Source organism: Tenrec ecaudatus, chromosome 15 (genome assembly GCF_050624435.1).
Source record: "Tenrec ecaudatus isolate mTenEca1 chromosome 15, mTenEca1.hap1, whole genome shotgun sequence".
Classification (NCBI taxonomy): Eukaryota; Metazoa; Chordata; class Mammalia; order Afrosoricida; family Tenrecidae; genus Tenrec; species Tenrec ecaudatus.
In genome coordinates, this window is record NC_134544.1 from 113,924,499 (window position 1) to 113,940,332 (window position 15,834).

The 15,834-nt window shown below is 43.4% G+C and overlaps 1 protein-coding gene across 2 annotated transcripts in view; it reads right to left on the reverse strand.

Moving 5' to 3' along the window:
- The window catches only part of LRCH1 (leucine rich repeats and calponin homology domain containing 1), a 240,645-nt gene that overhangs the window by 16,310 nt on the left and 208,501 nt on the right, over window positions 1–15,834 (reverse strand). For both annotated transcript variants that reach the window (XM_075533138.1, XM_075533137.1), the window contains 3 exons: window positions 13,725–13,834; window positions 6,932–7,069; window positions 1,131–1,208 (listed from right to left, as the gene is read on the reverse strand). In XM_075533138.1, coding sequence (XP_075389253.1) covers window positions 1,131–1,208; window positions 6,932–7,069; window positions 13,725–13,834 — 326 coding nt within the window. The remainder of the gene's footprint in view (window positions 1–1,130; window positions 1,209–6,931; window positions 7,070–13,724; window positions 13,835–15,834) is intronic.

Here is a 15,834-nt window from a genome sequence, read left to right on the forward strand (position 1 = left end):
TTTCTTGCAACAACGTCAGGCATGACGGACACAGAGAATGACATGGTTGAATGTGACATTGCTCCTACACACGTGTAGCCCATCATGCAAACACGCATCCTCTACAAACCGAGTTTGCACAGGTCTGATCAGAAGATGCCTGCCCGATCCTCTTTTCTTAAATAACATCCCGCGTCCAGCTCCTCTCCACGCTTAAAGGAGGGAAGTGAAGGCTGGAAGGCGAAGTGGAGGCAGGGAGCAAGCCTTTCGCTATGTTAGTAATTGACTTCTGACAGTCATGATTCCTTCAGAGACCAGGTCACCACAGGTGTTTAGGCGCTTTCTCCCTGGGTGGTCACGAAGGATATAAAACACCAGAATAAACATACATGCCCACCTCTGTTCATCGCAGGGATAGGAAACTTCTCAACTTGCAATTGCTGCGCCAAACTCTGAAATAGTGGCCTGTGTCTCACTATGAAATCATTTTACGTTATCCACAGCCAAGTCAAGTTCCACATCAGCCATCTTAAGGGAGGGAAAAAGTAGCAAACTGCAGATGTTAGCTCGATACAGAAAACTGTAAGCGAGGCAACCGCAGAAGGCTAAAGTGGAAAACGTAAGGGCAAATAATGAACTGCGAAGCAACATACAAACGTTACTTTTACTGATGACAATGGCTGATGAGAATGACAACACGGGTTACAATATTTTCAGTGATGCTCTAGTTTGAGCCGCACACCCCACCCACGGCAACTACAAGGAGTGGAGGGTGAACAATTACTAGCTGACTATGGCTCGACCAGGCTTGGGGTGGGCTGGACCACGGGCTCCAGGTCCTACCCCGTGGGGCTCAGTCGAAGATTCACTGTGGCCCGAAGTCAGTTTTACTCTTGAATAAAGAATGAAGCTGTTGAGTTATTTTTTTAATTGGCAATTTCAATCTTTAATTATCTTTTCTGTTTCCTCAGATTGGAATTTCCTGCTCAGAGTCCTTTGCATTACGCTGCAGTGGAACAATTTAAAAGTTAAAGCTGGATATATTCCTCCAGCAAGGATGAAACGACAAAGAATACACAGCAACGTTCAAGTACATAAGTTAAACCAAACTGTGCCTGAGACTCTGATGCTTGAATTAAGTTTGATGTTACCTCTGGGACTCCCAGTTTCCGGCATGCTTCCAAAAAGTTCTCCACGTTTCTTCTGCATTTGGCCATGCTAAGTTTGGGCTATAAATACAAAGATGTAAAAATAACATATTATTAAAATAGAAGCTATCTTAAGAAGTAGATTTTTTTTAATCATTGGGGGCTCAAGAGTCAGAGCAAATTAGCCTCCCATTGGACAAGTGTCACGTTTTGTGTGTGTGTGTGTGTGTGTGTGTGTGTGTGTGACACTGGTTGAAGTCCCCTCAGTGTAATACACCTTATCCTTCCTCTACAGGTGACTCATTTCCACTTGTCCTTCTGTCCTGCCCCTGCCTGCCTTGTGCGCTTCGCTGTGGAGCAAATGGTGTCTTTAGGTCTACTCTGGTTGGCTGTGCATTCAGTAGACTTTGCCCGGCATGAGTCACAGTAGAGACCTCTCAAGTGTTTGACTGAGGCTTGATCCTCATTTGGAAGGTATCTAAGGGCCAAAGCCACTAGTCTCTATCAGACCAGGAAGCCCGGTCCTTGTTTTGTGTATGTATGTATGTATGTATGTATGTATGTATGTATGTATGTATGTATGTATATGTGTATATGGAAGGAAATATATACATATTAACATTATGTTGAGATTAAATAAAGTTAATATGTATATATGTCCTTCCTCTTTGTCCAGAACTTTTCACTGTGATCACAGTCCCTGGGAGTGGTAATCAGACACCATCTATTTCTTCAGGGCTTCATGTAGGGGAGGTTGTGATGAGTAGACCACTCGCCCTTTGAACTAATTGTTTCCTGAGTCTTGGATTTTCTTGGCTCCAGATAAGGAGGGCCTAGTACTTGCATCTTACATGACTGCTCACAAGTTTTTAAGATCCCAGTTGCTATTTACCAAAGTAGGATATAAAACATTATCCTTGTGTTATGCCAATTGACTGTGGTCATAAGTTCCCATTCCCACCAGGTGGCTTGAGATAGGTAAGACGTTTTCAGAACTTTGTTCCCTGTGTGCTCTACAATGTCCTTGGACATATTTGCACCACACACAAATATATATATATATATATTTGTATAATATATATATTTGTATAATATATGTACATATATATATAATCTCCTCTGCCAAACCCATGCACACTTCTGGGCACACTCTCATTTGTTCTCCCTCATCTTGCATGTTCACCTGCATCTCTTGGTGGATACTGTTTGCCATTATTATCCTTGCTGGACTGTGGATGTAGGAGCAGTCTTACTCCTGTGCATCGGAGACGTGCTCCTTTGCCATTGGTCACGTGGTGCTGTGCTCCCCTTACTTATATGTTGTTGTATGCTGTCTTCACCCATGTTCGTATGTTGCTAATCTCTAGTTAGTGATTTATTCTTCCTTCCACTCCCATGCCTGGTAATCATCAGGGAATGTTTCTGATTGTATACCTCTGCTTGAATTTATAATAGTGGTCACATCTAATATTTCTTCTTTTTTGACTCAATCACTCAGTAGGATATCCTTCAGGTTAATCTATGTCCTGAGGTGTTTTTCAGATTCTTCATTATTCTTTAATATTGCATATTCGATTGGGGTATGTACCATATGCCTACTCATATACACACAAATATAAATCTGTTCGTGTTGTGGCTCTTCTTTTTCTAGGGAACATAACAGGCAGTGGGGCTGAGGGATCATACAGCATTTTTATTTCCAACTTTTAAGGACGCATCATATTTATCACAGGGGCTGTACCATTTTGTAGTCCTGCCAGCTACCTAAGAGTGTTCTAATTCTCTTACAGTCTCATGAGCATTGTTTTCTGTAGTCATGGCTAGGATAAGATGATAATCATTGTTGTTTTAATTTGTATCTCTCTGAGGGTTGAAAGGATGCCCAGTGGCTCTGTGGATTAGGTAATGGGTTGGTAACTGCAAGGTCAGAGGTTCAAACCCATCAGCCACTACACAGGATAAAGATGAGGCTGCCTTCTCCCATAGAGATCTACAGTTTCAGATACCTTACAGTGGGTCGCTGTGGGTTAGCATCAACTTGATGGAAATGGGTTGGGAAAAGCTTGTGAGGCCTGGTGTTATAGTGGGTTAAACATGGGCTGCTACACGCACAGTCAGTGGTTCAAAGCCACAAGCTCCTAGGAAGAAAGATGAAGTTTTCTGCTCTCAAGAATGTATAGCCTTGGAAATTGCAGGGAGCCTTACAGGGTTGCTCTAAGTCAGAATCCACTCGGTTGTAATGGGTTAATGATTGATGATTGTGAACTTTTTTTTTAATGTTTGTTGGCTGCCTGGATGCCTTCTTTGGTGAAGTATTGTGTCATGTACTCTACCCATGTCTTAATTGGATCGTCTTTTCGATGTGGAAGTACTGAAGATTCCTATAAATTTTAGAGGTCAGGTCTTTGTCAGGTATGCTATAGCTAAACTTCTTTTCCAGTGTGTAGGTTTTATTTTGGCGAAGTCTTTTGATAAATACATGTGCTTAATATTTAGGATGTCCCAGTCACCTAGTTTATCTTATTTTGCGTATTTTTATTATATATGATAGAATATTTATGTCACAAGTTAAGGCTCCTACGTGTGCCCTACTTTTTAATCTGCTGGGTTTTATAGTCTCAATTTTTCCATTTAGGTCTTCACTCCATCTTCAGTCAGTGCTTGTGCATGAATACGAGGTATGGATCATGTTTCATTACTCTGCAAATGGATATCCAGTTTTGCGAGCTATTCTCTGAAAGTTTCATAAGATTTTCCATATTACTTGTGTGGGCCAGGACTTTTATATTGTTGTTGGAATTTTTCAAATGATCTGTTCAGTTTCTTCTTTTGTTTGGGTCTGTTCAAATTGTCTACTTTGGTCCATGTTAGGTCATGCTGGTAATGTGTTGCTGGAAATTTATCCATTTTTTAGAGATTTTCATAGGGGTGCGAGTAAAGCTCTTCACAGTATCCAAATTTGTATTATTGACAGCTTCTCCTTTTTCCTTGATTAGATTTGCTGTTTGATTAATGCTTTCACTAAAGAACAAGTTCTTGTCTTGATAATTTCATATTGTTTTGGTTTTATTTATTCTTGCTCTTATGTATTACTTCCTTTCTTTCAACAACCTTTCCTTCTGATTGCTAGTGTTACTGAGTTAAGGTGCTGCTTTTAATTCTTTCTCTTTTTTTGGAGGTGTGTGTTGCTTCTTATAAACTGACCTTCGATAATTGTTTTTGCTGTGTCCCCAAGATTTTGGTATTTGGATTTCATTCTTTTGGGATTCGAGAAATTTATTTATTTATTTATTTATTTACTTCATCATTACTCGGTTTTTAAACAAGGCATTACTCAGTATCCATGTTTCGCTTTCGTTTACCTTGCTTTTTTCCTATTACTGATTTCTAATTTTAAGTGTTCTGAACTGAGAAGATGCATTGTACTGTTGCAAGGCTTTGTACTCACTACATTTATTGAGAGTAGCTTTGTGGCCAGACATATGACCACTTCTAGAGAACGTTCCATGTGCACTGTAAAAAATAATAAATTTTGTGGTGTTGCTAAATGGAATGTCCCATATATGTCTATAAAGTCAAGTTAATTGATTTTATAGGACCCAAGTACAAGAGAATATTGGTAGACATCAGAGAAAACGTTCTTACACTAAATACCAAAATGTGAAGCTATTGTTTCCTAATAGATCCCATATTTTCTGCAGGTGGTGTTTTCACCTTTCTAAACCTTTCTCAAAGAATTCTGCACTCTGGTAGAGACCACATTAAAACCGCACTTTTGGCATCCTTGACAGAGTACATCTGTGTCCCTTTCTAATTTTCTTTGAGTTTGGGGACTGAAAAGCAGCATAAGGGACAAGATCAGGCCTGAGGGTTAGATGGGGGAAGGTTTCCCAAATGCCTCCAAGGACAGTCCTTGCTATCTGTGAAGAATGAGCAGGTGCCTGGTCATGAGGGGAAAAAATTCCTCGGTGCAACGTTGCTGAACTTTTTCACTAATGTAGTTTTCAGCTTCTTTGAAATTCTTCCTACTCTGCAACCATGATTGTTCTGTCTGTCAAGGAAATCTATGGAGATTATCCCTTTAGAATTTCCCCAAAGAGGTGCCGTGACCTCCCGAGATGACCTCACTGCCTTGAAATGTCTGACCCAGCAGATGCTCTCAGAAGCTGCTATGTTGGTGGGACCGGTTTTTTTTTGTTGTTGTTTTTTTTTGGAAGGCATTCTAATGAGACCGAGACAGGTGTGCTGCTGAGAGAACTTGTCTGCAGTCATCTGTTGATCAATAAAACACGTTTCAACATGTTTTGTTTGGTATAAACCTCGCATGTGTGAACTGAAATCTATTTATGAAAACAATGTTTTAATTTACTTACTCGTGTATAAAAATCAATGATAATGGCTTCTGGTTATATACCAATATGTCCATCATGATGCATAATACATGGCATCCCTTGTAACCCTGACAAGAGTCTTACCATGACAGAGAAGCGCAAATGAAATTCAAGAGGGGTTCAGTAATGTGCTGAGTCACAAAGTTTACAAATACACCTGTGATTTTAAGCTAAGCCAATTAACTCATATTTCTAAACTCTTACCCCTTTTGGCCTCTCCTAACACATAACAAATTTTGCTGAAAGATTCTCTTTTGTCTCCACATGTCTCAAACCTACACTTTGTTTCAAATATCAGCTCATGCCCAATTCTTTCACCCTCACCTGAATTACCATAAGGCTGAAGCTAGCCCTCTTCTGGCTTCCAACATGCTCTAGATATACAGGAAGATTTCCCCATGGGGAATCCTGATGTGGGACAGATAGGTAAGTGCTTGGCTGATAACTGAAAGACTGGAGGTCCAAGTCCACCAGAGGTGCCTGAAAGAAAGACCTGCCAATCTCATTCTGAAAAATCTCAGCCATCGAAACCCCCAGGGAGCACCATTCTGGTACACACATAGGGTCATCATGCGTTTGGCTGCAATTAATGGTCACCTGCTTAGTACTGACTATCCCTTGGGCAGAGGTTATCTTCCCTGCAGAAGACAAGAGGACTCTGACGGCAGTGATGGCGTTTCTGCCATCCTTACCCTTTCCAGTCTCTCCAATCGCTACAATGTGTCCCTGGGCACAGTGAGTGGTACTGGGTCTGTTGGATGACTGACTGACTAACCAACATCTGACTTCACAGGTTATGAATGATATTTTCAATAGTATCCGCATCTTTTTGAGGCGATCCCCAACTCCCAAATGATGAGTATAGGAAAAAGAAGTTAGCGATCATTCAGAAAGCCCATTCTGAAGAGATAGTTTCTCACTGTTTGTGGACTCACTGTGAGGAAGTGAGTCATGATGTAGTCTGAAAGGTACATAGTTCATAACCACCAGTTGCTCCTCTCCTCCTATAAAGGGTTACAGTCTTGGAAGCTCACAGGGGTGGGTCTACCCTGTCCTATAGGGGTGCTTTGAGTCAGCATCGACTTGATGGCACTGAGAGAGATAGGTACATAGATAGATAGACAGATAGATAGACAGATAGATAGATATTCCTACACTCTAAAAGTTAGGAATTACTTTGCACTCAAAGGAAGGTATTTCCCTCGGTCCTTTACAGATTTATTGGCACGGATTCTCCTTTCCCACAGTGAAAACCTATCTGGTTGTCTCCTTCCCTCCGTTTCCCCTTTTGCTCTAGCAGTAATTGTTTGGAGCCCAGGACAGAGGATTCGAACAGGGTCCTGGTGATACCAGAGGCCTCCTAACCAGAGTCTGCCCTGTGGAGAGAAGTTCCCTTTACACTGTGTTACTTACAACTGCTGGGGAGGGCACATGGATGCTTGCAACGGACCGTGGGCGAAGGTGGTTTACCAGATGGCAGAGGACGACCCCGTCCATGAGTGCTGCCCCCAGGTCTTCATGCAGGCTGACCTTGAGTCTTATCTCGATGCTCTGGTGGGGAGAATCAGAACGGAGTCTTTGTGAGCAGTTAGGAGGCAAAAGGCAGAAAACGCTGAACATGATATACTTTCTAAAATGTCTGCATAAAACTCCCTCTGTCGCTAAAGAAAAAAAAAAATAGCAGTTGGGCCTACAGCATTTAATTAGTAGAATGAAATCAATCCTAGAATAACTGCCTGGGTTCCGGTTTTCTCCACCCTGGCTATGAGCTGCAAAACGAGAATGAGCTGGCAAATGAAAACCGCATCCAACCAGTTTGGGCAGGCTGCAGGGAGCAAATAGGTTTTTTGGTTTTTTTTTTAATAAATCATTTTATTGGGGCTCATACAACTCTCATCACAATCCATACATACATCAATTGAGCAAAGCACCCTTATACATTCGTTGCCCTCGTCATTCTCAAAATTCACCTTCCACTCGGGTTCCTGGAATCAGCTCATTTTCCTTTTCTCCCTCCCCCTCCCTCCCCACTCCCCCTTCCTCATGGACCCTTAATAGTTAATAAATTATTATTTTATCTTACCTTACCCTGCCCGGCGTCTCCCCTCACCCACCTTCCTGTTGCCCATTCCCCAGAGAGGAGCTTACATGTAGATCCCTGAGATCAGGTCTCCCTTTCTACACCCCCTTCCCTCCCGATGTTGCCACTCTCACCGCTGGTCCTGGGGGGTTCATCCGTCCTAGATTCCCTGTGTTTCCAGGTCCCTACTGCACCGCTGTGCATCCTCTGGTCTAACCAGGTCCGCAAGGTAGAATTGGGATCATGATAATTGGGGGGGGGAAGGAAGCGTTCAAGAACTAGAGGAAGGTTGTGAGTTTCATTGTTGCTACACTGAACCCTGAGTGACTCATCTCCTCCCCACTACCCCTCTGCAAGGGATGTCCAGCTGTCTACAGATGGGCATTGGGTCCCCATCACGTGCTCCCCTCATTCATGGTGATGGGATTCCTACTGCCCCCTGCCTTTGTTGGCAAACAGGGTTTTAAAAAATGCTTTTATGGTAAACCGTTTGACTCAGAAGTTTACATTTCTCCCCTTCATTTTGGAAGCTTTTCAGTTTGCATCATGTTAGATCCACGTACCCAGAAACCAGCTGCTGAGTGGATGTAAGCCGATGCGACCCTGGGGTATGTCAAAAGAAATGATTTTCCATTCTCCATGGGGCTTTTAATGGCTAGGGCTTCTTGTTTGTTTACAAATAAAACCACCAGGTCAATCTTCTGAGGGGTCTCTGGGTAGACTCCAACTTCGAACATTTGGGGTAACAGGCAGGCACTTTGGCTGTTTGCACCGCAGTGTAACATCACCAAGAGGATCCTACACAAGCACGATATCGACATTTCCAAGGCCGTAAGGGCCTCCATGCTGGCCTTTCACGGCCAGCCGCACGTCCACTCTTGTCATCACTCCCTGGCTTTTCTCCTTCTGTCATTTTGTCGTGTCAAGGAGGTCACATAAGCGCTTAAGTCTCTGCAGATTTACTCAGCTGACCTACACACCACAGGTGAAGGGGGTTGGGGGTCCTTCCAGTTTGGGGAGATTCAAAAGCAGCTGGCGTGAGCATTTCTGTTCTATTTCATTTCACCTGCTTACCTTCGCCAGCAATGTCTGAGTGTTCCTCGTTCTCACCACTTCTTTGTAAATCCTCATCATTCTGACAGTCGTCTCCCAGCCGTTTTGGGCATTAACTAGTATTTCCCTCATGACACCTGTAGCAAACGCCTTGCCAGGCACTTATTGTCCATCTACAGACAGCTGATGCGGAGCCTCTGGGCACAAGGGGTAAGCATCTGGCTGCTAAGGGAAAGGTTGGTGTTTGAACCTGCTTCATGGTTCCATGGGAGGCAGATTGGAGATCTGCTTCCATAGATTATAGCCAAGAAAACTCTGTCACGTGGGATCATGCTGGAATCTACGGAGAAGGCTTCAGGAGCACCGGGGATGCAGCAGTTACACACTGGGCACACTTCACAGCTGGAAACCACCAGAAGCTCTGGAACAGGAAGACGGGGCTCTTTACTCTCGCAAACAGCTAAGTCTTGGAGACCCACAGCGGGGCTGCTTGGAGTCAGCTTCCACTTGATGGCAGTACGAGAGAAGATGGCTTCACGGGATGTTTGGGCTTGACGATTTAGGATTTAAAGATAATCTCAGAGTGAGTTTCAGGGCTTCCCCAGCCTCAATTACTGCAGAAGGCTGGAATCCAGGAGAATTTTAAATTCTCATACTTTTGATAGACTTTTCCTATAGAAACTTTGATAAGAACATGAAGAAATGGGAGCCAGATGCCATCCAGATCTTCATAAAGGCTAGACTTAGCCACGTCGCCTCATTCTCTTCCTGACTCGCTTCCTCCCTCTATTGTGTCAGGTGAATGGAAACAGCTGTTCCACCGTGGACAGCTGCTTGGCTCTTCCGAGGCCAGGCGCTACAGAACAACAGAAGCACTGGAACAAAGGAGGCCTCTTACCAGAAGGGAGTGTTTCATGAAGCTATGATGCTAAAGCTCCCAACCAAGAAACGGTTCTACATCAGCAACCTCAGCAGCTGCATTTTCTGTTGTTTCCTTCATTTTAAGGTTTTAAATGTTTATGAACGCTAATCAATATTTCCTTTTGGGATCATGGTTTCTGCATCCAGTCTCAGGGCTCTTTGTCTAGAGCAGTGGTTCTCAATGCCGCGACCCTTTAATACAGTTCCTTGAGTTGTGGTGACACCCCCCCCCACCATAAAATTATTTTCGTTGCTACTTCATAGCTGTAATTTTGTTACTGTTATGAATCGGGTGACCCCTGTGAAAGGGTCGTTTGACACCCAAAGGGGTCATGACCCACAAGTTGAGAACCACTGGTCTGGAGCTTAGATGCTGAAACTTTTTAAATTATTATTTTCTAGTTTTATAAATTGCATTTAGGTGGGTGGTCCACTTTGAGTTAATTTCTGTATACTACGAGATGCATGCCAGGCTACTGTCTTTTGGTCTATGGACGTCAAGTGGCTGCTGCACCTTTACTGAGAGGCCATCGCTGCTCCACTGAGACTGGGGCACTTTGCTTGCATTCAGCGGACTGTATTCGGGTCCATCTTTTCCCGGGTTCTTGGAAATATTCCACTGATCTAGGCATCGATCCCTGTCCACAATGAATCTGACAATGAGACTGAATCCTGTCCTCGCTCCTTTCCAAAAGCTTTGAGCTATTCTAGTTCATTTGTCTCGTCACGGGAATTTTACACGAGTCTTGTCTATAGCTCCTGAAGATCTAGCTGGAATCTTGGAAGGAATCGCTTTAAGCATGTTCATTGATTTAGAAACGCCTTCTTCACTCTGTTACGCATTTCAATCCACGGACACAGTCTTCCGTTCACTTAGGTCTTTAATTTCTTTCCTTAGCGCTGGGTGGCCCCTGCATGTTTTAAGTCTTGTAGATATAAAACTAGATTTATACCAAGCACTTTTTATTTTCCTTTCAGCAATCAGAATTGGCAGGGTATTTTTAACTTTGATATCCGTATGTTCATTGCAATAAAATGGATTTGTGCATGTTTATCTTTTATCTTGTGACCTCAGTTATCTCACTGAATAATGCTAGAAGGTTCTCAGGGACAGGTAGACTCTCTGGGAGTTGCTACACAGACCATCACTTCTTCTGCAAACACAATGCGCTTGCTTTCTTCCTGTCTGACTCGTCTGCCCTTTTATTTTACCTTTCTTCCTTACCAATTAGAGCTGAAGATTTTCTTTTGTGTTAACTTTTAAGATATGACTCGCACTTCCTTACCGTTTATTGTTGCTGGCAGCTGCACAGTTATAGAGCTGTTGAAATGATCTCTTTCATATTGGGTGAGTTGTGGTGCGTATTGAGTGAGTTTTCTAAGGAAGAGGTCCATGTCATCTCAGCTGCTGGTAGCATTCCCTTATTACTTTCTCTCATTCCTGAGGTTCTGTAGTGCCATTCGGCTTCCGTTTGTATCTGCTCTCTTTTTTTCTTTGTTGTTATTTGTAACACTTGTCTTAACAAGGAAGAGGCCAAGGGCCAGAGAGATGTGCCTCCCTGCCTGGCTGAGAAGAATCATTGTTGCCGACAAAAGTACTGTATCCTTGAAGTTTTTCTGATCTTCATCTGTAATCTGTTAACTCTGCTATTCATCCCCATAATCTTGAGTATTATCCGTGAGTTCTGTGTGGCTACTGCGATGGACTGTGGACCCCAACATTGAAGCAGAGCATTGTGGAAGGGGTGGCTGGTCACAGATTGGGTCAAAGGAAGCAGGAGGGTGGAGGCGTGTCTGACCTCAGCCTCATAGGAATCACCTTCGGGCAGATGTAGAGCTGGATTCTCCTTTCCCCTTGTGGAGTCAAAGGAGGCGAGACATGACTCCCACATCATTTCCTCAAAAGCCTATCCTTTGGTTAAGGTGTCAGGTCGGCAGTTCAAACACACCCAGATACTGTGTAGGAGAAAGATGAGGCTGGTTACTTTTGTAGAGTTACCATCTCAGATACCGGGAGGAGCAGTTTGACTCTTTCCTATGGGGTTGCCGTGACTCAGTGCCAGGGGCTTACCTCTATGAAAATAGTTTTTCCCATATAAGTCTCATCTTTTTTTTCCTTGTTGTATATAGATTTTTTTTGGTTTCCTTTTTGTTCATTTTCCAGAAGTATGATTTGCTATATGCTGGTGTGAATTTTTAAAGATCATTCTGTTGGAAGCTCACACACCTCCTTGAATTTATAGGTGTATACTGTCTCTTGCTTACTCTGCGACGTTTCAGCTATCATGTCTCTAATTACTTTCTCAGGTCTAGTTCTTCCTCCTTCTGTAATCTGGAGGCATGAACAGCAGATAGACTGTTCGAGTCCCGTTGGTCCCCGGCACTGTCTGTTGGTCTGACTGGGTAACATGGGTGTGCTCCAGAGGAGTGCACGCTTGCTCCCTCTGTCCCATTGAGGTGACCCCCAGGCTTTTTGTCCCATTGTTTTGAGTACTACCATTCTGTCCGGCATCGTAATAGCTTTCTCAATTCATTTTGGTCCATGTTCACAATCCCTCTTTGAGGCCATTTGAATCAGAGTTGCTTTGAAATCCTTGTCAGCTAATTCTAACATCTCTACCTTGGTACTATAATCCATCAATTTTTCTCATTGAAGTGGTCGTCTTCCTAATTCTTGGTATGTCCCTAGATTGTCCCCTCTCACTGCTGTATAACCTATAGTGCAACCCCTTCCTGTGACGTAGGTCTTCACCTGTAATCAGTGGGCTTGCACGCCCCCAAGAGGTATGTAGGCCTGGGTTAGCAAGAGAGAGGGCTCTCTCACTGGTCTCTGATCTCTCCCCCCTCTCATCTCCTGTCCTCTCTCCCTGTTCCCTTTTCCCTTGTCCTCCTTCCCTTCCCCCTCTCTCCACGTGGACCAAGTGGGGCTGAGGTGAGCAATGCTACCATGAAATGTGTCTGACTGCATTATTGTAGTATCTCTATCGCTCATGCTTTCGATGACTTTAATATACATACATCTCAACCATACAACTGTGCTTATTGGACCCATGATTAGTGCTGTGGGGCTGGCACCCCCCAACTCATACCACATCTGCACTACGCTTGCATCTCTTCTGTAGGCACGGAGCTCATGTTCTTTCCTAGAAAGCCTCACCTAGAATACTGCCCGCCCAGCGCCGCCACGAATACCACTTGCTTGTGAGACAGGACGAAGTAGCATACATTGGGGCTCTTCCAGGAAGAGTTTTCACTTTGTTTGTTAATATTCTTCTAGTTCTCAGCGATCACCCCTTTATTTAGACCTAAAGAATGCAGCAGTTTCTAATGAGCTGCCAGAAATAATCACCCCCCATGTTTCTTCCTTGGCATGTTGGCCCCGGGACCTTTCAAGGAGATGCATAGGTTACCAGGGAGACAAATACTAACCACAATGTTATCAGGAGCTCTGCTGCGATAGAAATCTAAAAGGAACAAGACAGTCGTTGTCCCTGTTGTCACCAAACCTACAATCTTCTAGAGCACTCATCACAAGGGACCCTACCCGGGTAAGAGAGCTTCTGACCCATGGGGAGGACAAAGTGAGACTACATCAAAACCACTGATAATGAAAGAGATATTATGATGAGGTAAATTAGTAGCAGGGTGCATCAACAGTGGATCATGGCTGGTAACCGAAAGGTTGGTGATCTAATCCCTCCACGCTGCTCCGTAAACAGGAGCCATGGCCGCCCGTGCCTGCTGAGGGCACCCCATGGTGGGTGTTCTGTGTACTGTGTACACTTGTACTGGGTCACACAGGATCACTGTGAGTCAAAATCTGATGCAAAGCGCCCAACAATCACCACAAACATGAGATGCTGTATTATTTTAAAACAGAAATGAATGGCAATAATGCTAACATTTATACATAATGTATCAGGCATTTACTGATATTATTCCTTTCAAAGCCCCTTTAGGTAGACTGGAACTCATTTTTAATAGATAAAAAAATTAAAGTTGAGGGATAAGAAGTGAATTGCCCAATATCAAAAATCAGTAAGTAACCTATAGATGTTTCTAAAGCACACATGCATATATATGTATATGTGTGTGTCTATGCAATGTTGCTTGAATTCTGCAAACTGTTAGTTATGTAATATTTGGGGGTACCTCACGGAGTTGGTCCACCAGTTCTTTTTCTTCTCTCATCTGTTCCATTTTCCTCCGAATTGTAAACTGTGGGTCTACAGATTCCAAATTTCTCTGAGGTCGTCCAAATACTGTAAAATATAAAGAGGCTTCATGTAGCACCTTCCACTGGCTGCAAGGCAGGTCTACTCAGATTTAAACGAATGGTTTTCTTTGTTCATCCCAAGTAATTATGTAACTCTACAGAACAAAAGAAATTCTACTCAACAGGGAAAGCTTATGCTAAGACTATGCTAAAGCAGCATATGGAGGCCCGACTGGCTAATGTGCTCAGTTGCAGGGTTGAGTCTGCCCAGAGGAACTTTGGACATAAAGCCTGGTCACCTATTTCTGAAAAACTGACCGTGAAAACCTTATAGCATCCAGTCCTGTGTAGAGAGAGCTGACTATCTTTGAAGCGTTCTGTATTTAGGCTCTATTACATTTGCGGCATTTGACAGAGAATCCAGGGCAGATGATCCCTTCAGGACCAGTGGTGGGAGTGGTGACACTGGGAGGGTAGAGGGAGAGTGGGTTGGAAAGAGGGAACCGATGACAGGATCTGCATGTGACCTCCTCCCTAGGGGACAGACAACAGAAAAGTGGGTAAAGGAAGACCGGACAGTGCAAGATATAGCAAAACAATAATTTACTAATTATCTAGGCTTCACGAGGGAGGGGTAAGCGGGGAGGGAGGGAAAAATGAGGAGCTGATGCAAGGAGCCTAAGTGGAGAGCAGATGTTTTGAGAATGATAAGGGCAATGAATGTACAAATGTGCTTGACACAATTGATGTGTGTATGGATTGTATGAGCCCCTAATAAAATGATTTAAAAATAAATAAATAAATAAATAAATGAAGTAAAGGGGAACAAATTTGGAGGGGAAAAAAAGTTGCAACGTTTGGGGGCAGACTGTTACACAGTGAGCTGCGAACAGCAAAGTCAGAAGTTTGAATCCAGCAGCCACTCTGTAAGGCAAAGATGAGGCTGCCTGCTCATGTAAAGATTTACAGCCTTAGAAGCGGTTCTCCTCTGCCCTAACGGGTTGCTATGAGTTGGAATCAACCCGATGGCAGTGAATTTAGTTTTATCTTTAATTTCTACTGGTGGTGTAGACTAACAGACTAAATTTCCAGTGGCAGCCAGCCAACTACAAGAAGGGGTTCATGGCCTCATTGGAAGTTTTCCAGGCTCTTCGCCACTGCTTCTATTTCCAGTGTTCATTTCCATCACGTGTTCCACAGGCCTTCCAATAAATTCGAATAATTGGTCTTAAAGAAAAATTAAAGAAATAAGAATGTTTTTACTCATTAAAAATGCACAACCATAACCCTGTTGTTGCTGCTTTTCACCTGTCTGGGTTACATGCCGAGAGATGCTACTTCCTTTTTACTTGCGGGGTGGGGGGGTGGGGCACGCATCCTCGAGTGCTCGGAGGAGTTGGGCTGTAATCAGCACGATGCACAGTGTGAAACTAGCAGCCTCTCCTGACTCAGGAGAAAGATGGGCTTTCAACTTCCCTAAGGAGTCACAGTCTCAGAAACTCACTGAGGCGGTTCTACCCTGTCCAGTATGGTCGCTATGAGTCAGCAGCGCCTCCGTGGCGGTGAGTCTGGGTTTGGTTGGAATCGTGTTTTAGACAGCGTGCCCAAAGAGTAAAGTCTGTCACAGGGATGAGAAAAGCCTGGTTGTCATGCAGAGGATGTTGGAACGTGGTTACTGCAGATGCGGTACGGTTAAAATTTAACACTGCATCATTTTGCTCTGCCTTTTGACCCATTTTAAATTGTTTCTGGGTTTTAGTATTTTCTGCTTTATTTTTGATTACAGTGTTTATTTCGTTTCACTTTGTTATTGTTGCTGGTTTTATTTATGTTTTGCATGTTTTCCTGTATATGAAATCCAGGATTTATAGAGATAGTGCCTTGATGAATGGTTTTTGGAGGGTATGGCTGGTGGGGGAGGGGGGAAGAAATGAGGAGCACGCTAATAACAATGAGTAAAGGAAAGAAGAAAATGTTCTTGAATGTATTGTGATGATGATGGTACAATTCTTTTTATATGATTGAACTGTTCAATTGTATGATATG